General features: G+C 54.2%; 2 protein-coding genes across 2 annotated transcripts in view; one reads left to right on the top strand and one right to left on the bottom strand.

Annotated features, from left to right (window-relative positions):
- acsbg2 (acyl-CoA synthetase bubblegum family member 2) overlaps positions 1 to 143 on the top strand; it is a 9,840-nt gene extending 9,697 nt beyond the window's left edge. The window contains 1 exon segment of the mRNA XM_067230217.1: positions 84 to 143. Within this exon segment, the coding sequence (XP_067086318.1) occupies positions 84 to 143 (60 nt within the window).
- Positions 144 to 169: 26 nt separating this feature from the next.
- On the bottom strand, positions 170 to 20,848 carry adamts10 (ADAM metallopeptidase with thrombospondin type 1 motif, 10). Its single transcript, XM_067230216.1, is given in 26 exon segments — positions 170 to 441; positions 1,194 to 1,317; positions 3,059 to 3,139; positions 3,141 to 3,214; positions 5,961 to 5,991; positions 5,993 to 6,063; positions 6,330 to 6,383; positions 6,386 to 6,399; positions 7,272 to 7,342; positions 7,344 to 7,421; positions 7,537 to 7,554; positions 7,556 to 7,615; positions 7,617 to 7,646; positions 8,536 to 8,559; positions 8,561 to 8,615; positions 8,617 to 8,676; positions 8,850 to 8,996; positions 10,147 to 10,187; positions 10,189 to 10,253; positions 10,555 to 10,598; positions 11,737 to 11,882; positions 13,667 to 13,750; positions 14,057 to 14,250; positions 14,849 to 15,008; positions 16,346 to 16,722; positions 20,558 to 20,848. Coding segments are annotated over 26 exon segments (2,478 nt in total). The 5' UTR covers positions 20,661 to 20,848.
- Positions 20,849 to 21,708: the final 860 nt, after the last annotated feature.

Raw genomic sequence — 21,708 nt, 5'->3', positions numbered from 1 at the left:
CCACACAGAGAGAGAAAGACCGTTGTTATAAAAAGCCCTTCAGACATGAGAGAGTAGCTCTGAGGGTCATAACTCATGCCCAGAATAGACACCAGAAAGCTGGCCCGGACTTGGCCTTAGCCTGGGCCAGGTGCTGGAACTGAGGCTAGGGCTGGGGCTGGAACTGAGGCTAGGGCTGGGGCTGGAAGTGAGGCTGGTGCTGGGGCTTGGAAGTGAGGCTAGGGCTGGGGCTGGAAGTGAGGCTAGGGCTGGAAGTGAGGCTAGGGCTGGAAGTGAGGCTAGGGCTGGGGCTGGAAGTGAGGCTGGTGCTGAGGTTGGAGTTGAGACTGAGGTTGGAAGGTGAGGCTTGGAGTTGAGGCTGGGGCTGGACAGAGCCCAGCCTCTGTGGTCCCAAGCAGAGCTGCCTGTGGAGGGCGTGTCCGCCCAGAGCCCTCAGGGTTCCTGGAGGGCGGGCAGGGGTGGCGGGGGGGTGGCGGGGAGGTGGCGGGGTGGGAACCCAGAATAGAACCCACCCCACAGCTCCCCTCCTGGCCACACTTGTGGGGCTTCACCCTCAAGCTGTCTGCCTCATGCCCCTGCCTCATGCCCCTGCCTCATGCCCCTGCCTCATGCCCCTGCCTCTGCATGGCCCGGAGAGAGAGCCGTCTCCCTGCCCATCCTCCAGACGTCTCCCCACAGCACTGAGAAGCCGTTAGCGGAGTCGCAAACCTGCTGACGTCAGACTCGCTCAATACTTTACGATACAGGACCACATAATTACAACGTATTGAAGATTTATCGCATTTAAAATGGGTGATTACAGCCATCTAAACAATGGTTTGCATGTCGACTAGTAACTCAGGGTGAATAGTTAAGTCATATAGTATGCAGATGCAAAGTGGGCTAGCGTGTGAGAAGGCAATCATGTATTACTTTTAAAAATTGTCTAGGGGTCCGCTAGCTCACAATACAAGGCAACAGTCCAACACCATTTGGCAAGTGTCCCAATCCAAACACACAAAAAGGAATCGTCAGAAAGGGTGTTAATGTCCACATTCTAAGCATTGACTAGTATTGACGGCCCCTTTTTTCTACTGTAATAACTTCTTCTATGATGAGTCGTCACTGCAATTAATGCTAGTGGCGATCGTGATTGGTCAGTTCTGCCGTTAACTCCTATATAACGGCGTGTGATTGGTCGGCGCTACGGTTACCTCCTTCGGGCAGCGAGTCGTTGAAGACGCCCTCCACGACCTCGCAACTGCTGCCGTCGCCGCCGCATGTCCTGCAGCGGTCCTCGCGCACGTCCGAGCCCAGGATCCGGTCACAGCCCACGTGCTACCGGGACAGAAACCACCCGGGGGTTCAGAGGTCAGGGTCAGAGGTCGGGGGGGGGGGGGGGTCAGAGGTCGGGGGACACACAAGCACTGTCCTTCATCTCCCAGGTGTCTCATTCAAGCATAGTCGAGCTAGAACCCCAGTGTTAGGGAGGGCTGTGTTTCGGGACGGCTACCAATGTGGAAGCCATTAGCCCTCGTAAGGAGAGCGCTGGGTGGGGCCGCTGCTCTGGCTGGCTGGGCTCTGGAGGTTGCTGTCTGGGGGGAGGGGAGGGGGGGGAAGCTGGTAGGTCAGCCGAACCAAGCCGCTGCTGGTAGACTTCACCACATGGGTAGTCTGGGGCTTTACTACATCGTGTTAGTTCCCTCTTCTCTCCGTTCCTTCCTCTCCTCTCTCTCTCTCTCCTCTCCTCTCTCTCCTCCCTTCCCTGTCCACTCGCGTCCTGCCTCTACACCCCTGGGGGCTCCAAGCAGCACGGCACAGCTGTGGCCTCTCAGTGTGTGTCTCTGTGTCTGCACCATAAACACAGCAGAGGGGAGGGAGAGGAGAGGAGAGAGGGAGGGATGCGATGATACAAACTAACTATAAAATAGGAGAGAAAGACAGAGAGAGAAAGACAGAGAGAGAGAGAGGAAGAGACAGAGAGAGAGAGAGAGAGAGAGAGAGAGAGAGAGAGAGAGAGAGAGAGAGAGAGAGAGAGAGTGAGAGAGAGAGAGAGAGAGAGAGAGAGAGAGAGAGAGAGAGAGAGAGAGAGAGAGAGAGAGAGAGAGAGAGAGAGAGAGAGAGAGACTGGTATGGTGGAGTGAGCCTGAATGGGATAGACACAAAGAGCCAGATGGTGTGTGTGTGTGTGTGTGGTTGTGTGTGTGTTGCAGCCAGCAGTGCAGACAGACAGACAGCAGAGCTAGTGGGTCACTGAGTTCTCACAGAACACAGAGCAGAATAGAGAGGAGGGAGGAGAGGAGAAGAGAGAGGAGAGGAAAGGAGAAGAGAGGAGGAGAGGAGCAGAGGGGAGAGGAGGGAGAGGAAAAGAGAGAGAGAGGAGAAGAGGTGAGGAGAGGAGGAGAGGAGAAGCGAGAGGGAGAAGAGAGAGGAGAGGAAAGGAGAACAGAGGAGGAGAGGAACAGAGGGGAGAGGAGAGGAAAAAGAGAGAGGAAAGGAGAAGAGAGGAGGAGAGGAGGAGAGGAGAAAGAGAGGAGAGGAAAGGAGACAGAGCGAGGAGAGTAGAAGAGGGGAGGAGAGGAGGAGAGAGAGGAGAGGAGAAGAGAGAGGAGAGGAGAAGAGGAGAGGAGAGGAGGAGAGCAGAACTATTGTTAAACATACTCTCTCTCGACCAAGACTCCCACCCCCACCCCATTCAGGGTGCCCAGGTTCTTCTGAGACTCCAAACTAAACACAAGAGGAAGAGAGAGAGTGACAAAGGGTAACAGAGGAGAGAGAGAGTCAGCTCTTCAACAGGCTAATGAAATCCAGCTATGCTCCACATAGCTTCAAGAAACAACAATTATGATGTTCTGTGGTTTTCTGTTGTTTCACAGTGGGAGTGTTTGTGTAATTATTTTTTTTCTTCTTGCGTTTCCTGATCGATGTCTCTGATTCTGACAGGAAAATGCATCCAAAAACAACAGCTCGGGACCACAATCGACAGTGTTTATGTAAGCGAGCGCTCGGTAAACACTACCAGCAGTTTTCAATACCAGGATGACTTCCCCGTTTTCTGGTTTGCCTGGCAGAAACACACCTCCGCTCCGCCCCTCTCACCCTTGCACTCCCCGTTCACACACACATCCAGGGAGTCGTCGCGGCAAGGTGTCCCGTCCACCCACGGCCGGAGCGCGCTCTGTGTAGAAGTTGTATCCCTCCGCCAGGCAGTTGAGGGAGCAGGACTTCACTCCACCTGGACACAGGAGAACAGACATGGTTCTTTAAACTCATTCAGTGACTCTCACACACGCACGCACACACACACACAACCAAACACACACGTACACTGTTTCCCCCTCCCTTGGGCTCTGTTAGACTGCGTCCGGTGCCTGGTGTCTAGGAAGGCTAAGGCCTGCTGCCTGGGAGACTGGTCGGAGTCTCAGAACAGCACAGCGAGGGTCGAAACCACAAGACCCAACAGTGAGATCAGTACAATACTGTGTCTCTCAGCACTTTCCCTACGAATCTGGAATGTGGTAATCCTGCAAACTAACACACACAGGTCAGGAGTGGGAGACAGGGAGGGGTTGTGTGTGTGTGTGTGTGTGTGTGTGTGTGTGTGTGTGTGTGTGTGTGTGTGTGTGTGTAGTTGTTTACTGACAGGTGCCTTCATTTATTCCATATTATACGAACATGCCAGGAACACACTGAACTGTCTTATTGGCTGCCAATCAATGCCTCAGGACTTGAACGACAAGCACACACACACACACAACACACACACACACGCACACACGCACACACACACACACGCACGCACACACACACGCACGCCGAGGTCTCAAAGCACCCAGTGTGCGTGCCTCTATTTCCTAGCTGCCTCTTGGTAGCTGCCCAGTTTCCATGGGCGTCCTGGCCAGTCTCTGGTCATGTGAACCCGGGCGCAGGGTGCTAATCACCCCCTAATCCCCTCCCTGAACCCCCGGGAGAGCTGCCAGGCAGCCAGGCAGACCTGGCCAGGCCAGGCCAGGCCAGGCCAGGCCAAGCAAGGCTAAACCAGACCAGACGAGGGCCAGGTGAGGCCAGGGCGACATAGGGGTGGGACGGCGTGTGAATGCGTCTTTCCATTTTCGACCACTTCTCTCCCTCTCTCTCTCTCCCTCTCCCTCCCTGTGAACGTGCACCAGACTCACAGGCACTTCCTCCTCCTCCTCCCTCTGCCCTCCCCCACCAGAGAGAGAGACGGCAGGCTCCACACTAACATCTTCTTTATGGCGCGTGACAGGTCCTCTGACCCTGCCACAGGTACAGCCCCGGCCAAGAGCACCCCTTCATCTAGCCAGCGGCTCGGCTGCTAACGCAAGCCCGCTGACAGGGCTCCGGGCTGTGTTTGTTTGTGCTGGCGCGGCCGACACTGGTGCTGTACAGTACGAGCAGGGAGGACAGGGGAGGACCAGAGGGGGAGGAGAATGGAAAACTCCAACTCCCAGGGTGCTGTGCTTTGGCAGGCCTGATAAAGGGGAACAGGAGGGGGGAGGCGGTCCTGCTTGCAGGGCTTGGAGGGGTGGTTTTTAAGGCGGAGAACGAACTGGTGTTGGACCAGGTGCAACTGTGTATATGGGTCACTCTTCTGAAGCAATCCATGCGAGGCTAAAATCGTTTTGTTTCTTTATCGACTGTCCTTTCTAGATGTTTCTGAAAGAGAGCGGGAGAAAAGAGAGGGGAGAGGGGAGAGAGAGAGAAGTGCGACTGTCTCCAAGACGGAACAGAATCTTAACTATCAAAAAGATACTTTAGATTCTAAAGAAGCAAGAGCTTAAAAATGTTTAAAGGAGAAGTAAGAGATGTAGAGAGAGGTAGAGAGAGAATGAGGTAGAGAGGTAGAGAGAGAGAATGCGGTAGAGAGGTAGAGAGAGAATGAGCAGAGAGAGGTAGAGAGAGAGAATGAGCTACAGAGAGGTAGAGAGAGAGAAGGAGGCACACAGAGGGAGAGACAGAATGAGGCAGGGGCTGGGGTGTGTGTAAGAGAGCCTTAACGCAGGGCAGACTGTGGCACGGTTCGTATTTTAACAGCTGAAAGGGATTTCTATTGTAAAATCAGCTGACTTGATGAAAGGAGGGCTTGTAGCCTGCAGTTGGAGTGGCCCCCCTCTGTAAGCCATTATGTTATTGGACTGCTAGATTTAAAGGGCAGTTCTGTCGTCGAAAGTATTTATCTTTCACGTCCAACGCAGCACTCATCAGGCCCAGGAATTCTAGCAAGGATTCTGGGAAATGGCTCTTCAGGGCATATTGGAGCCAGACAAGAGATTGTCTACAGCTTTCCTCCACTGCTTCCCTTCCTTCCTCCTCTCCTCCCTTCTTCTCTCCTCCTCTCTCTCCTCCTCTCCTCCCTTCTTCTCTCCTCCTCTCCTCCCTTCTCTCCTCTCTCCTCCTCTCCTCCCTTCTTCTCTCGTCCTCTCTCACCTCCTCTCCTCCCTTCTCCTCCCTTCACCGTGTCTCCCCTCTCCTTTGCTCTCCTCCCTTCTTCTCTCCTCCTCTCTCTCCTCCTCTCCTCCCTTCTCCTCCCTTCACCGTGTCTCCCCTCTCCTTTGCACTCTACTCTTCACCTCCTCTCCTCCCTTCTCCTCCCTTTCACCGTGTCTCCCTTCTCCCTCTCTCTCCTCCCTCCTCTTCCTCTCTTCTCCACCCGTAGCCTTTCGTTCCGTTCCCCCTTCTCTTGTTTTTCCCTCTTCCCTCTACGGCCCACAGCTTGGCAACACACTCGCTCAGCTCTCTCAGTAAAACCAAAGGCGGTGTGTATACGTTGTGTCGTGTGTGTGTGTGTGGGTGGGTGTTCAATAAGATCGTCTTTCCTCTGTTCTATATACAGGGCTGAGATGTTACCATGGAGCAGGAAAGGAGGGAGAACACACATGCACACCCACGCACATGCCCCCCCCCCACCCCCCTCCCCTACCCTTCCCCCCCGCCCTCCCACCCACCCACTGTTCGCTTACCCCCCCTGTAGGGCTTCCAGGTGTAGAACTTTTCCTCGGAAAGGAACACCATCAAACTCAGAGCACTGCATCTCCCGGAAATCATGGGAACCTGCAGGGCACTCTGAGAGAGACAGAGAGAGATGGAGAGAGAGAGAGAGAGAGAGAGAGAGAGAGAGAGAGAGAGAGAGAGAGGTGGAGACAGAGAGAGAGAGGGAGAAGGAGAGACGGAGAGAGATGGAGAGAGAGCGAGAGGGAGAGTTACATTTCATCTGCGTGTGTCATTTTGAGAGAGAGACGTTCATCCCCGAGGACTGAGGATGAGGGACGAGGAGGAGGAGGGAGAACCAGGCTGGCGACAGGGCGGGGGTCAGTCGCGGCGGGCTCCACCACTCACGTCCATGTTGCAGGATCTGAATCGCTTCCTCTCCCCCAGACAGTACTTCCCCCGATGGTTGGCCTGGAACCAGACAAGCAGAAGCAAGAAACACATCTGGGTGTGATTTAGCGGTAACCCTATCCCTCCAGCACCCCGACCTCGCCCCCCCCCCCCCCCCCCGTCTCTCCCCCAGTGGGCGGGTCTCTCTACAACCCTGATGTGTTCGGTTTCCCCGGTCTCTCTCCACAGGCTGTTTATCAATCCGAAGAACGCGAAGAACGCACTGGCGTTCCTGAGGAGAACGTCCCTGCCAAGCGCCCTCGCAAGAACGGTCCTGCGAGGGCGCGAGGACGGGGAAACGATTTGCGCGCGTGTTCTTGGCTATTATCTCGCAATGACTTCTGGGAAATCAGATGCGTTCTCGCAGGCCAAGTCACCAGCCGATGCATCGTCGATAAAACGGAGGCGGATCAAGAACGCATCCGGTATTTTGGGCGTTCTTGGCGACTTGTGTTCTTTGGATTGGAACCGCGCTCGGGCATTGAAAGATGACGTACGAACGAGGTTCGCAAGGACACAAGAACGGAAAAAAACGTGGATCGAATAAACAGCCTCTGTCTGGGGGCCATCAGAGTCAGCAGAGACCCGCCTGGCTTGGAAGCAGAACCTGATTCAAATGAATGGGTCTTCCGCAGGGCTCGCAAACGACCCATTCATTTGAATCGGGCAGTGTCGGAGCAGGGAAACATCTCAAACACGCAGGACAGGGTCGAAGACCACCGCTTCGGAGGGTGAAATGGTGAACTGCTCCTTTAAAGGTCCAGGACAGGGTCGAAGACCACCGCTTCGGAGGGTGAAATGGTGAACTGCTCCTTTAAAGGTCCAGGACAGGGTCGAAGACCACCTCGGCTTCGGAGGGTGAAATGGTGAACTGCTCCTTTAAAGTGTCGTACCTGGGGCTGTCACAGCGGCGCAGGGAAGAGGACACCCCTCCTCCACAGGTGCGGCTGCACTCCTCCCAGGTGCGACCAGAGACCCCAGCCCCCCATCCACCCCCTCGGGGCGTGTCCCGTTAGGCCACGCACACGCAGCTTGTAGCACCACTGGAACACACAGGTCGACACACCTTCTCACAAGCTGCTTACGCTCGCCCTCGGGCACTGCACGTCGTCACCCACCCCCCGTGTGTGGCCATTATGGAACGCTCCGGGTCCTTACCCCCTTTTCTATGGTGTTTGGTCTGACAGATGGTTCCTTCCGCTGCGGGGATGCTGCTGGTGATGCAGCGGTTGCTCTTTGCTCATGCACCACAGCTCACTGCACACTTCCTGTGTGGACAGAGAGAGAGACATAGAGAGAGAGACATAGAGAGAGAGAGACATAGAGAGAGAGAGAGACATATATTATATAGAGAGAGAGACATAGAGGAGAGAGTCGAGAGAGAGAGAGAAACATAGGGAGAGAGAGAGACATAGAGAGAGAGAGAGAGAGAGAGAGAGAGAGAGACGAGAGAGAGAGACGAGAGAGAGAGAGACGCCAGTTAGGACCATATAGAAAGAGCCAAGTCCAGTGACCGGTAGCAGGGAGACGGTTGACTCAGCTGCTCTCTGTGGTGCTAATGTGTTTAAGGCCTCTGCAATGGCTATACCATATGGTGCAGTATTTTATTGTAAACATATGCTCAGACTCCATAGTATCAATAATAACGACACTATAAAGTCACATTTTGTTCCAGATGTCCATTCTCTCAGCTGTCGGCCCCATAAAACTGACCGTCTAATAAAATCGATGTTATTCAGTAAAGGTAGCACGAGATTGTTCATAAAGTCTTCACACACCCCAGAAACTGATAGATATGGTGAGGTGCATCCCTGTGACAGATGTGTCAGTCACACAGCGGGTCGCCCGGGCCGTCATGTTCCTGCTGTCCTGACGAGACAGCAGGAGCGGGTTGGAGAGAGGGAGAGGAGAGAGAGAGAGAGAGAGAGGAAGAGAGAGATAGGGAGATAGAGGGAGAGAGAGAGGGAAAGAGAGGAGGAGATAGAGGGAGAGGAGGAGGGAGGGAGGGAGAGAGAGAGAGAGAGAGAGAGAGAGAGAGAGAGACAAAAAAGATGAGAACAGAGAGAAAGATAGAGGAAAAGATAAAAAAGGAAGAGAGAGGGAAAGAAAGAGGGAGAGAAAGACAGAACAAGGGTGTGAAGAGGGATGAGAACATACCCCGTATTTACACTGGAGGGATTTTCACCCCGTACTGGAAGCGACACTGCTCGTCCGCATCATAGCCTGGCCCGGCGCCGTGTGGGGTACACAAACTCCTGCTTGGGGGGCACGTTGTTGAGGCAGGAGCCCATTCCTGAGCTGCAGCATGTCACAGAGGGAGGGGGACAGGAGGGGGGCAGGAGGGGGGCGGGGTCGCAGAACACACAGTCAAAAACACGCAGAGAGATCTCCGAGACAACGACCCCCCCCCCCCCCTTTTTAACACGGACGGGGGTTAACCCTGACCCTTTCATCTGGAATGGATGACTCACTCCAGGAAGTGGTGATGTCAGTCGCGGCTGCAGGCGGACCAGACGAAGGGGTTGGTCTTCATGGTGATGTGGGCAGCCATCAGCTGGGCCGTGTCCTGGCTGCGGGAGCCGCACGCGTTGGCCACGCCGTCGTGGTTCATCCCGAACCTGCCGGCAGGGAGGGGGGACGGGTCACCTGGGCGCCGAGGGGTACGTGGAGGGGTACGTGGAGGGGTACGTGGAGGGGTACGTGGAGGGGTACGTGGAGGGGTACGTGGAGGGGTACGTGGAGGGGTACGTGGATGGGTACGTGGAGGGGTACGTGGAGGGGTACGTGGAGGGGGTGATGGTACTGGTGGGTGGCTGGAGATACCGGTGAGGAACTGATGGGGATACTTGGGTGAGATACTTGGTGGACGTATATATATTTTCTATAACCAACATCCTCCTTAGTCACATCTGTTCTGTGGTTGTTTTAACAGACTGCAAGGTAGCCCGTGTCTTTCACAAATGTACAGTGCAGTACTCCTTATCTCTCTCTCACACACACACACACACATACACACACACGTACATACACACGGTTAAGACCAGCCGTGGGCGTCTAGACAGCCCCAGGGCACAGCCAGCCCCTTGCAGTTCAAAGGTACCTGGGTTAGCCATTAGGGCCCCGAGAGCACAAATGGATCGGCACCTGTGAAAACACACGCCTGCGCACACACGCGCCACACTCAATTACTCTGCACAAACAGGCCCAGCGTTCACAGAGCGATACCCAGCGCCGGCAGAGGAAAGCAGCAGATCCCATCAACAGAATCCTCTTTCATGGGAGCGGACCAGGGCCCTGGGAAGATGTGAGCTGGACTGTGTCCAGCCCCACTCAGCCATGGACCCAGATAAATACGGACGCACGAGGCCGAGGGGAGAGCCGATTGGCTGGATAGCCCCATGCCAAACCAGGAAGTCAAACAAGTTGAAGGTGGAGAGAAGGACAGAGGATTATGCCCATAGTCAGACACTTGAGGTAGGCCCCGGAAAGATATACTGCATCAGCTCGCACGTAACTTGTTCCACTTGCATATTATAAATAGCACATGACTGAAAAAAAATAATATATAAAGCTATTAACACGTTCTCAATTGATGGAAATGACTCATGGAGGTGGTTACGTAAGGCCTCCTGTTGCTGGCTCTAATCTGACACCGATCTCTGAACCTCAGTTCTGGGGTAGGGAGGGGGAAGAGGGATAGATAGATGGAGGGCTAGAGGGTGGGGGTGGGGTAGTGGGTGGAGGTAGAGGGGGTAGAGGGGGCCTCACGTGTGTCCTATCTCGTGGGCGATGGTGAAGGCCGTCGCCAGGGCCGATGTCCTCGTTGATGCTGCAGCTCCTCTCAGGCTCACACATCCCTCCCACAGGGGCTAGGCCTGGGACACACACACACACACACAGATACACACACAAAGAGACACACACACACATTCAGTTGTGTTACTACTCAACTAGCAGTCAACTAGCAGTCATCTAAACATATAAAAGATTGAACCATGAGTCACTTTCATTCTGTAAATCCCATTCCCTTCCACAGGTTACATAATAGCCTCACATGTGTGTTTTGTGTGCCCTGGTCTGTGTGTGTCCGGGTGTGTCCTGTTGAGAGACTGGTGTGTGTGTGTGTTCAGGGTAAGCCCTCTACAGGGGTTGTGCGATATGAACCACAGGTCGTACCTAGGGTTCCACAGGGCTTGTTTTTGTAGATGCAGATGTCGTACCTGCCGTGCAAGGAGACAAAACAAACGACACATTCACCAGCCTTGATATTAGAGCGCCCGTACAAGGACACACTGTCACACAGTTCAGTCAAACATGCAGCCAGTCACACACACACACACACATCAGACAGGCCTGATAAACAACAACCTGATAAGTTGTGAGGAACAATAGCCGGATGTGAAGGATGGTCAGGCCAGTGTCCTCTGTCTGGACAGACTCCATTCCCCCTTTGATAAAGCTCTTCGTAATAAAGGGTCTGAATGTTTAGCAGTGTGTTGAGCTATCCGGACCAGGGTCTGTGCCTTCAGCAGTGCGTTGAGCTGACAGGACCAGGGTCTGAGAGCTGGATCTTACAGGATCAGGGTCTGAGGAGCTGGGTCTTACAGGACCAGGGTCCTGAGAGCTGGGTCTTACAGGACCAGGGTCTGAGAGCTGGGTCTTACAGGACCAGGTTCTGAGAGCTGGGTCTTACAGGACCAGGGTCTGAGAGCTGGCTCTTACAGGACCAGGGTCTGAGAGCTGGGTCTTACAGGAGCAGGGTCTGAGAGCTGGGTCTTGGTTATGGGTTTCCACTGCTGTTTCCGCCCCCTTTCTCAGCCCAGAGCCTCAGCTCTGAAACTGCACTTTGCTTATTTGGCATAGCTCAGAGCTGTCAGATTCAAGGCAGCTGTGCTCTGATTCCTTCTCTCGCTCTCTCTCTCTTTCCCTCCCTCCTCCTTCTATCGGTTTTCCTCTCTCCCTCTCTCCTCTCCTTTATGCTTGCTCTGCTTTGCCTCTCCCTCTAGCTGGCTTTCTCTCACCCTTTACCTCACTACTTTTTTTTAAGGAGTCAGATGGCTGAGCAAGAGTCAGGTGGCTGAGCGGTGAGGGAGTCGGGCTAGTCATCTGAAGGTTGCCAGTTCGATTCCCAGCAGTGCCAAATGACGTTGTGTCCTTGGGCAAGGCACTTCACCCTACTTGCCTCGGGGGGAATGTCCCTGTATTTACTGTAAGTCGCTCTGGATAAGAGCGTCTGCTAAATGACTTAATGGAAATGTAAATGTACTTTTGATGAATCTCTCCAATATATCTCTCCAGTGACATAGGAGGAGGCTAGGTGTCCGGGCGGGGTCAGGGTGGGGGTGTGGGGTGGCTGACCTGGTGATGAGCACCGCTGTGTCGTGGTGAGCGATGCCGTTATCGGGGATGGCATTGCCGTTGCCGTTGCGGTGCTGGATGGATTTCTGCCACTTGCAGAAGCTGTCCAGAGACTTCCCAGCGTAGTGGTTGATCTCTAACGACGGCTGGAGTCAAAGGAACGAGGGAACACGGCAATCAAACAAACATGGAAACCCCTGCATTCTAGATTAGATAAGGATCAGTAAATTGTTCACAGCTTGAGGGAAATGTAGCTACTGTAGCGTCTGGGCTTCTGTTATGGGAGGTTGAGATGAAGTAGACTTCATCTCTCTGGCTGTCCCGTTTTCTCTCTCTTTCTCTATCCACCCTTTCTTTCCCCCCCCCCTCTCTCTCTTCCTACCTCCCTCTCTCTGTCTCTCTCATACCCTGCCATTCCCAGCTTTGGCAGAGGGGAGGAATCCTCTCCAGTCCATAGCTGGCGAGGAACAGCAACAGGCATGCGAATGATGACATAATTCTTCACCGTCTCATCCCTCCCTCCCATCCATCTCTCTCTCTCTCTCATCCCAGCACCCTCAGTCTCTCTGTCTATCTTTCATTCTACATCCCTCTCTCTCTTATCCCACCTCCCTTCCCCTCCCGTTCTCTCATCCCGGCTCCCTCCCTTTCCAGCTCTCTCTCATCCCACAATCCTTCATCTCTCTCAGGGCCAGGCTGCTTTTCCAGGCTCGGTTTGCTTCTGGCCTGCTCTGTCAGCCCACTGTTGGGCCCGACCCAAACCCCACCAGAACCAAAAGCAGAATAAGCAACACTAATACCAGCGTTAATGACCACAGCATTTATTTATTCATAGCTTTATCCTGTCAGATGACCTGTTTCCTGCATGGGCAAATTAAATTATTTTTAAGCTAGTATGAATCATAAAGGCCTTCTAATAGACTGCTTTGGGAACTGCAACCCACGGTGGTACTGCTCTGGTGCTGTTTGACTCATCTGCAGGAGTGCTACTCGGTCGTGGCTTTGACCAGTGTGTAACTCTAACCTGTCCATCTGTTTGACCGCAACTTGGTGGCTGCTGTCCAGACACCCCGCGTCACACTGCTGCCTGTCACAGGCCAGCAGGGGGGTGAGGAAGGAGGTGAGAGAGAGAGAGAGACAGGGAGAGAGAGAGACAGAGAGAGACAGAGAGAGAGACAGAGAAAGGGAGTCTGTGCGTGCTTGAAAGCAAGAAAGTAAGATTGAGCGAGGGAGAAAGAAAGAGTGTGTTAAAGAGAAGGGGTGTGTGTGTTAGAGAGTGTGTGTGTGTGTACGAGAGGAAGAGAGAGAGAGAGAAAGAGTGTGATTGTGTGTTCCAGAGAGTGTGTGTATTACAGAGAGAGAGAGTGTGTTAAAGAGCAAGAGAGAGTGTGTGTGCTTGTAAGAGAGAGAGAGAGAGAGAGAGAGAGAGAGAGAGAGAGAGAGAGAGAGAGAGAGAGAGAGAGAGAAGTCTGTCTGCCTCCACTTCCTTTTTAGAACCTTTTTATTTTTATACACGCTCTTATTCAGGGGCCCTAATTTGCGTCATGGCAACGGCCCGAGAGGTCAGCGGGCAGTAACAACAAGTGCAGTCATGGAGCGGGGCCTGTGGTCCCTTCCACCTCCCCAACACCACAACACGGCTCCACTTACAGAACACACTCCACTGGGAGCTGTGGAGGAAGGACACTTAAGCCAATAATTTCAAACAAACAAAGAGCTCATAGATGCTGGAGGCGACACTGCTGTGAGAAGAGACCAGAGGAGGGAGGGTGGGGGGTGGAGGGAGGGAGGAGGTTGTGAGGAAGAGGGATCGAGCAGGAAAGGGAGGAGGAAGCGAGGGAAAGAGGAGGGAGGAGCGAAATGGGTGGTAGGATCTGCAGACTCCTCTGCACGGACCCCAAGGTTCCGGAAGGTTTCCGGCAGACGGTACCTGGTCCTCCATGAGCAGGATGAGGCGGGTCACCACAATGTTTACTGCGTTCCCCAGGCTAGAATCCTGGAACAGTTTGGCAACCTGACCTCCAGGGAAACAAGAAAAGAGCAGTCTTAAAAAGCGCTGACACATCCAAACTAGCACATAGCCTTCCAGGGAGAGACAGTGCTCATTATCAGCCATTCAGTCAGTGTTATTTGGCTGCTTTACATTGAAGCTCTACACTTCAGTTTGTGATTTTGTCACGGGAAAACGAGTCCAGCCATTCATTAAATACATTCCAGAAGTTAGTGCTAACCGAGCCCTGGACCGACGAGCCCACGGCAACAATCCTAGCGAGACCCTAGCAACACAATCTCCACATCCGCTCCCCGATGTGACACTTACAATATTCATGACGGCCAGGATGTACTGTTCGATGTCACGGCGCCCGTGGTAGCCCACCATCATCTTGTCGGCCACCACCAGCGTCTCCACGTAGCGCTCGCGGCTCACGGAGCGCTTGAGGGGCAGCTGTCCGCGATGGGGCGGAGTCTTCAGGGTCCGCTGCCACCAGGCCACGCCCTTGCCCGGCTTCTCGTCTGGAGGAAGAGGCGGCGAGGGCGTTAAGCTGTCGTAGTATGTCTATCTCCGTTCATAAAGCTATTGTACTGTGCTTTTTTTCTGCTATACTTTCCTTTGGAGAAAGGCATTTTTTAAGACACACGGAGCAGGATTGGAACTTAACACCTCTTGCTTCGCAGCCACACGCTCCACCACTGAGGTCCAACCCCCACTCATAGACGGACAAGCTTCTGTGGGATTGGAGTGTGTGTGGGTGTGGTGTGTGTGCTTGGGAGTGTGTGTGTGTGTGTGTGGGGGGGGGGGTTAGGGCAGATGGATGGACAAGAGGGCCTCACTGTCGAATGTTTGTTTGTCAACGCTCCGAATCTCAACGCTCGGAATCTCAACGCTCGGAATCTCCTCTTTCAGTCTCTCTCTCTCTCTCTCTTCTCTCTCTTTCTCTCTCTCTCTCTCTCTCTCTCTCTCTCTCTGGCGACCTTTCTGAGGTCACTACTCCTCTCTTCCGCTCCCACCCCCGACCTGACTGATGGGAACCAACAGCTGCTGAAGACTGCCGGGGAGGTCCGCGGTTCCTAGATGGATCTGTGAGGAGAACGGCGGGGTGGGCGAGCCTACCGATGACCCCGCAGGACTGGTCCATGTACTGGTGCCTCAGCGAAGACCTCTTGTAGATCACGTGAGGGTGCCCCTCCGCCCTCTCCACCCTGGTGTGGTTTGTTGGGGGGGCCAGAGGTTCGATGAGGTACTCCTCGCCGCCTGAAACAATCACCCCCTGCTGTGGGTGGGAGGGAGGGAGGGAGGGAGGGAGGGAGGGAGGGAGGGAGGGAGGGAGGGAGGGAGGGAGGGAGGGAGGGAGGGAGGGAGGGAGGGAGGGAGGGAGGGAGGGAGGGAGGGAGGGAGGGAGGGGAGGGAGGGAGGGAGGGAGGGAGAAGGGGTGAACAGCACATCTGGGCCAACACCCCTCCACCAAACCCACCAACACCCCACCAACACCCCACTAATACCCCACTCATACCTCACTAATACCCCACTCATACCTCACTAATACCCCACTCACCACTGTAGCTATCTCTGGGATGATAAATCCGATCACACACTCCAGAAACACCAACTCAAACAAACTCAGTCTCTACGTCTCATACGCAGTCTCTCCTTTCTCCCTTCTAGTCAGGAGTGTGTGTCCTATCCACACTGGGACGACAGGGATTCACACACACACGCACAGACACACACCCACACACACCTCTGATTAGATCTCCTGTCTGGAGTCTCTGGGGCCGGCCTAAGGGTTTCCCCTTGCAGCCGTCTCTCCACAGAACGCCATCTGAACGCACGTAATCCCGTAATGTGTTTAGTGCTGCTCTCGTGGACACAGTGCAGTCCCTGCTGAGATTCACTCATGCTAGTCTGACCACCAGTAATTACGCGCCAAAGCTTATTAGCGCTCGGAGAACAAACCCGATCCCGCACCCTTTCGACGATCATGTTGAACTTATCGCGTATTAAAAGGATACTAAAGCTGCGCAGGTGTCAAACACTCTCATTCGGTGAGACCAGTACATCTGTTTTGCTGCTTGGTTCTAGAACAGACTGCTGTGAACATCTGCCTCGGCACCAGAGAGACTGATCCCCCCCCCCCCCCCCCAGCTGTGATGGCTCCGTGACCCCTGACCTAAACAGGAAGTGACCGACGGTAGGAAGGGTCTTGGTAATCCCCTTGTTTATGCAGGTGTGTTAATGCCGCTAGTTGGGGGTCTTTGTTAGGACAGACAGGTGCCCCTCCCTCCCTACCCTCCCTCCCTCCCCCACCCCCCCTTCCTCAAGAGCACACCCAATCAGAATTTCACACTCAGAAGGGTGTACAAACCGTTTGGATCTGTCGTATTGCGAGTGTGTGACGACGCCGTGGTTTAGGGGTCGTTTGTGGGATGAGGGTTTCGTCGTTTGAATACATCAAACTGTATTTGAAATTGTATTTTGACAAACTCTAAAGAAAAACGAATCCTCCAATCCACCCCCCCCCCCAGAAGGGGGTCAGTGAACCTGTTCACCTCTGTCAGGCACAAGCCGCCCCCCCCCCCCCTCCCCCACGAGCGCCTGGGACAAGCTTACCAGGCCATTGCAGTTGCTGAGAGCCACCTGGCTGGAGTGGGGCCTGTCCTGGAGGTGACCCACGTAGTGACAGTTGGGCGAGTAGGCGTGGCTCCAGGCCACCTGGCCCCTCCTCCAGTACTCCACGCGGAACTGCCTGGACAGCAGGTTGTCCTGGAGGGTCAGGTTGAGCAGGAAGTTGCTGCGTGGCGTGGACAGCTGGTAGAAGAGCTGGGGGGAGGAGCCATGGCTCCCGGCTCCACCGGCGCTGCGCCGACGCCTCCGGGCCTGGGGGGGCCCGTCCTCCTCCGGCCCCTCCGCGTCCAAGGGCTCCCCCTGGGGCCCCACCCGCACCGGTACGGCGATCTCATACTGGCCCAGGCCGGACAGAAACTCAGCTGGGGAGAAAGAGACGCACGCACACACGCAGACACACGCAGACACACACACAGAAAAAAATGCTTCAGGTCAAAATGAGGGTCAAGCTCGTGGTCAAAGTCAGTTCAGTGAAGCAGTACTCGAGTTTGTGAATTCATGTTTGTTCGCCTGTCAAGGCAGGGTGCAGGCAGCACACACAGATCTCCGAGGACTACCCGGTCCACGCTATCCCTATCCGCGAGGCGAACAAAAAAAAGGCCGTCTCCACGGCAACCCCCGAAACCGTACACTTCCTGTCTCTTCGGCTGTGGACTCGAGAGATTCACTGTCCAAACACGGAGCTCCGAAGAGTGGGCTCACAGGGGAGAGGTCAGAAGCAAGCGGCCCTGGTTTTTCAGCAGGCGTCTGTGGCCTTGTTTTGTGGAGAAACAAGCCTCCTTGTGGAGGGTGAACAGGCAGGGGATCAACAGAGTCTCGGTCCATGACGGGCCTCTCATACCTGGTTTGACCAGCTTAAATAAACACCAGGCACCATGACTACCCCCCCCCCCCCCACACACACACACACACACTTATAACCACCCAGAGCCCATTTCATACTACTCAGCACATTATGCGGCAATTATATGAGCTTTGAATGATTGCCCTGCGCCTGTTTCTCACAAACCACATAAGGAGTGTTGTTTTCTTAGGGTACGCTCCAGAGGGATTCTGGGAGATCCATGTCGAGATCTGAGGAGATAGAAAACCCCCCCGCATTAATCTGCCCCCCCGGCTCCCTAACCTCCCTCCCTAACCTCCCTCCCTCCCTATAACCTCCCTCCCTCCCTATAACCTCCCTCCCTAACCTCCCTCCCTAACCTCTCTCCCTAACCTCCCTCCCTCCCTATAACCTCCCTCCCTAACCTCCCTCCCTAACCTCCCTCCCTCCCTATAACCTCCCTCCCTAACCTCTCTCCCTCCCTATAACCTCCCTCCCTAACCTCTCTCCCTCCCTATAACCTCCCTCCCTAACCTCCCTCCCTCCCTATAACCTCCCTCCCTAACCTCCCTCCCTCCCTAACCACCCTCCCTAACCTCCCTCCCTCCCTAACCTCCCTCCCTAACCTCCCTCTGGCCTCGACCCCCCTCCCCACGTCTCTCCTTCGGCCTGGAAGCCACAGCTGTGCAGCTGTTCGTCGGACCCCAGCCTCCCCCCCACCCGCTCCTCTGTGTACCTCTGCAGTAATCAGTCCAGACAGGGCCACCTTATGAGCCAGAGCAATTAATGAGTGTGGCGCAGCCAGAGGGCACGGTCGACGCTCTCACAGACCGCGTAGACGCTACACCCCTGACCCCGCCCAAGAACCCAGGCTCACCACACCCATCCGTGGGTCGTCACCACGATCATCATCATCATCATCATCATCATCACACAGCAACCCCTGCTAGCCCAAGAAAACAAACCGATCCCTTCCAGTGGAAAAGCCGTCCCTAGGAATCTTTTGATCTCTTATCTCATCAGGAAGAGGAAGGAACTATCGTTACTGTCCAATAAACCAAACCACTAAGGGAGGGAGGCCCGTAAAACACTAGAAAGCCCATGGATGGAGCACTCACCTTTTATATAATAAACCGCCAGTAAGCACTGCCTGGGGTCTGCTCTATTTGAACTTAGAGAAGAAAGGACCCTTTAATTAGGTTAAAGCGAGGCTTAATGTGAACAGTGGACCTTTTTATTGTAGCGTTCCCAGAGAGAGACTGCCTCTTTTCCTCTCAATCCCACTCTCCCTCCCTCCATCCCTCTTTCCTCCCTCTATCCTTCTCAGCCCTCCCTCCCTCTATCCCAATTCTACTCACCCCTCTCTCTCTCTCTCTTTCCATCCATCCCTCTCTCTCTCTCGCTTCCACCTTGTTCCTATTCTGTCTGCCCCAGATGTTCCCCAGCTGTCCTCAGTCTGGGCAGAGCCCAGTCAGGGGTGTGAAGAGGGTGAGGGGGATGAGGGTGGGGGGGGAGGTCTATCATCCATGACTGGCTCACCCCGTGAGTCCATCTCTCTGGGTGGAGTTCCTGCATCTCCACAGAACCCTGTCAGCGCTTCTCAAACCTCTCCTCGTCTGCCTGTCTGTCTGCCTGTCTGTCTGTCTGCCTGACAGTCTGTCTGTCTGTCTGCCTGACAGTCTGTCTGCCTCTCTGTCTATCTGTCTGTCTGTCTGCCTGACAGTCTGTCTGTCTGTCTGCCTGACAGTCTGTCTGTCTGTCTGCCTGACAGTCTGTCTGCCTCTCTGTCTATCTGTCTGTCTGTCTGTCTACCTGTCTGTCTGTCTGTCTGCCTGACAGTCTGTCTGTCTGTCTGCCTGACAGTCTGTCTGCCTCTCTGTCTATCTGTCTGTCTGTCTGCCTGACAGTCTGTCTGTCTGTCTACCTGTCTGTCTGTCTGTCTGCCTGACAGTCTGTCTGTCTGTCTGCCTGACAGTCTGTCTGCCTCTCTGTCTATCTGTCTGTCTGTCTGCCTGACAGTCTGTCTGTCTGTCTGCCTGACAGTCTGTCTGCCTGACAGTCTGTCTGTCTGTCTGCCTGACAGTCTGCCTGTCTGCCTGACAGTCTGTCTGCCTCTCTGTCTATCTGTCTGTCTGTCTGCCTGACAGTCTGTCTGCCTGACAGTCTGTCTGCCTGACTCTCTGTCTATCTGCCTGACTGTCTGCCTGACTCTCTGTCTATCTGCCAGCCCGCCTGCCTGTCTGCCATCAGCATGTCTGCCTGACTATCTGTCTGTCACACACACACACAAGGACACGCACAGTTGAGTTATAGCTACGTGTGTGAGAACCACTGGCTTACCTCATTATTGGGTCATTTTAAGCGGGAGAGAAACGGCTCCGAATGTTCTCCTACTTTGGCATGTCTACATATTTGTCCTCTCCTTATTTTAAATAAACACACAGACGCTGGGCAAATACACAACCCAGCCTGTCAAGTGTAGCAGCACCGAAAAATATCATGCCCTCAGCAATTTTCCCATTATTTCATTTGCTGTTTTTAGTTCTAGGTTTAATCTAAAATGACTTAAAGGGGTTACCATTCAGTGTGAGATAACAGGCACAGTCTGGCTGGGAGTCAAGTCTGTAGCAGGAGACGTGACTGGTGGGAAGACATCCAGCAGTGCTGGTCTGCTCCAGACATGACACACCCTGGTCCTGACTGACTGGCTGGCTCTCTGAGCAGAACTTTGTGTAGGTCCAGTTGGTTTCAGTGAACGTGTACACTGCTTGCATCACAACTGTGCTTACATGTCTAATGTTTTCGGTGCGCTTGCGCGTCGTTGTCGGCGAGAATGTGCGCCCATGAGACGGATTCGGCGACGAAAAATGTGGCGGCGTGGCTGAGTTTACGCGATCGTTTCTGTCGGTTTCCCTACGAGTCTGGTTTCGTTTGGGGAGAGCGGACAAGCGTCCCGCAGATTTGACTGGGAGGGGAGATACATGTCAAGGCAGGTGGTGCCTCGAGGAAAGCAGAGAGCGGAGGGCTATTGGAAACAGATGACTGAGAGGGTTCAAAGGTTAAGCATAGGAAATACACAATCCCTGCTTTGTTCTGAATGACAAGTCACGGACACTCAGGGTATTTATGTCGGCGCCCTAGGGGCATCCGGTTTACTCTATGTTTGGTACTTGTGTGTGTGTGTGTGTGTGTGTGTGTGGGTGTGTGTGTGTCAGCCGGAGGGGAGGGAGGGAGTGTGCGGTGCTGTCTCAAGATGTGATTTATGGAGAGAAGGAATCAAGTCCAGGAGAGAAGAGGACTGGAGAGGAGACATCCATGACATTTCTCGAGTTCGATCGGACGTCAGGAGGAAGTGCTTAAACTTGACCCCTCACCTTGAGACCGAGTGAACTCCTCCGCAGGCTCATTCTCCACAGCTTCGGTGGCAACCATGGCGATGGTGACGATGCAAGCCAGGGTCCTCCATACCGTTTCCATGGTGACTCCAGTAACAAGCTTCAGTGCGGTCCCCAGTCCTCTGTCCCACCATGTCTCCAGCCCTTCCGGTCCCCTCGCTCACCAGAGGGACACAGCCATCTCACCACGGACCATGGCTGCAGCCGCAAACAGGTCTCTCGCAGAGGGCAGATACTAGAGAGCGCTCGACACTATCTCTATCCCTCTCGCTGTCTCTCGCTCTCTCTTGTGCTTGTTCTTTTTCTCCCTGGGGCTGTCTCTCTCTCTCTCGGTCTCTCTCTGTGGTCTGGTGATTCTGGGGAAGACGCGGAAGGGGAGACCTTCTAGGAGTTGAGCAGCGTTTACGGTCCTCCGGGCATCCCTGTTGAGGAGAAACAGTTTAGTGTTGGGATTGAGAGAGGAGGAGGGAGAGGGATAGAGAGAGAGAGAGAATTAGAGAAAAAGAGAGAGAGAGAAGTAGAGAAAAAGAGAGAGAGAGAAGTAGAGAAAAATAGAGAGAAAAAAAGAGAGAGAGAAAGAGAGAGAGAGACCCCTGACCCAAGCCTCCCTCTGACGACTGCTCTGCTCTGGACTCAGTTCCCTGTGACCGGCTGCCTGCAGTGGCTTTAGCCGATCAATCAAGACTCCTGTCAGAGGCAAACAGTGACTTACAACCTGGCGACCAGAGAGAGCAAGCCTGAACCTGGGCCCCCCCCTCCCGTCTCTCTCTCTCTCTCTCTTTAGTCCTCGCCTCTGCCCACCGGAAAGGAGTTCAAGCAAAGAGGAAGGCATTGATCTTCTGAAATGCTGTGTTTAGGCCCGGAGGAGCTGAAAGAGGGTGTTATGTGAGTGGCTGTGGGGAGTGGGAGGGGGAGCCAATCAGAGAGATGAAGTGGGTTGCTTCCACTTCTACACTGACGGGATGGCTGGCTGGCTGGCAGACTAGTTTGCTGACTGGCTAGCACAGATCTCATGTGGATCGAAATCCCACAACCACGATATTCCTAGTCTTTTACGACACAGGGACACATTTAAAAGAGAGCTGGAAGCATATCAACCTATCAATCCAGCTTTTGAATTTTATAAAGCA

The sequence above is a fragment of the Osmerus mordax genome, chromosome 27 (genome assembly GCF_038355195.1).
Source record: "Osmerus mordax isolate fOsmMor3 chromosome 27, fOsmMor3.pri, whole genome shotgun sequence".
Classification (NCBI taxonomy): domain Eukaryota; kingdom Metazoa; phylum Chordata; class Actinopteri; order Osmeriformes; family Osmeridae; genus Osmerus; species Osmerus mordax.
This window is presented reverse-complemented; position numbering and strand designations above follow the sequence as displayed.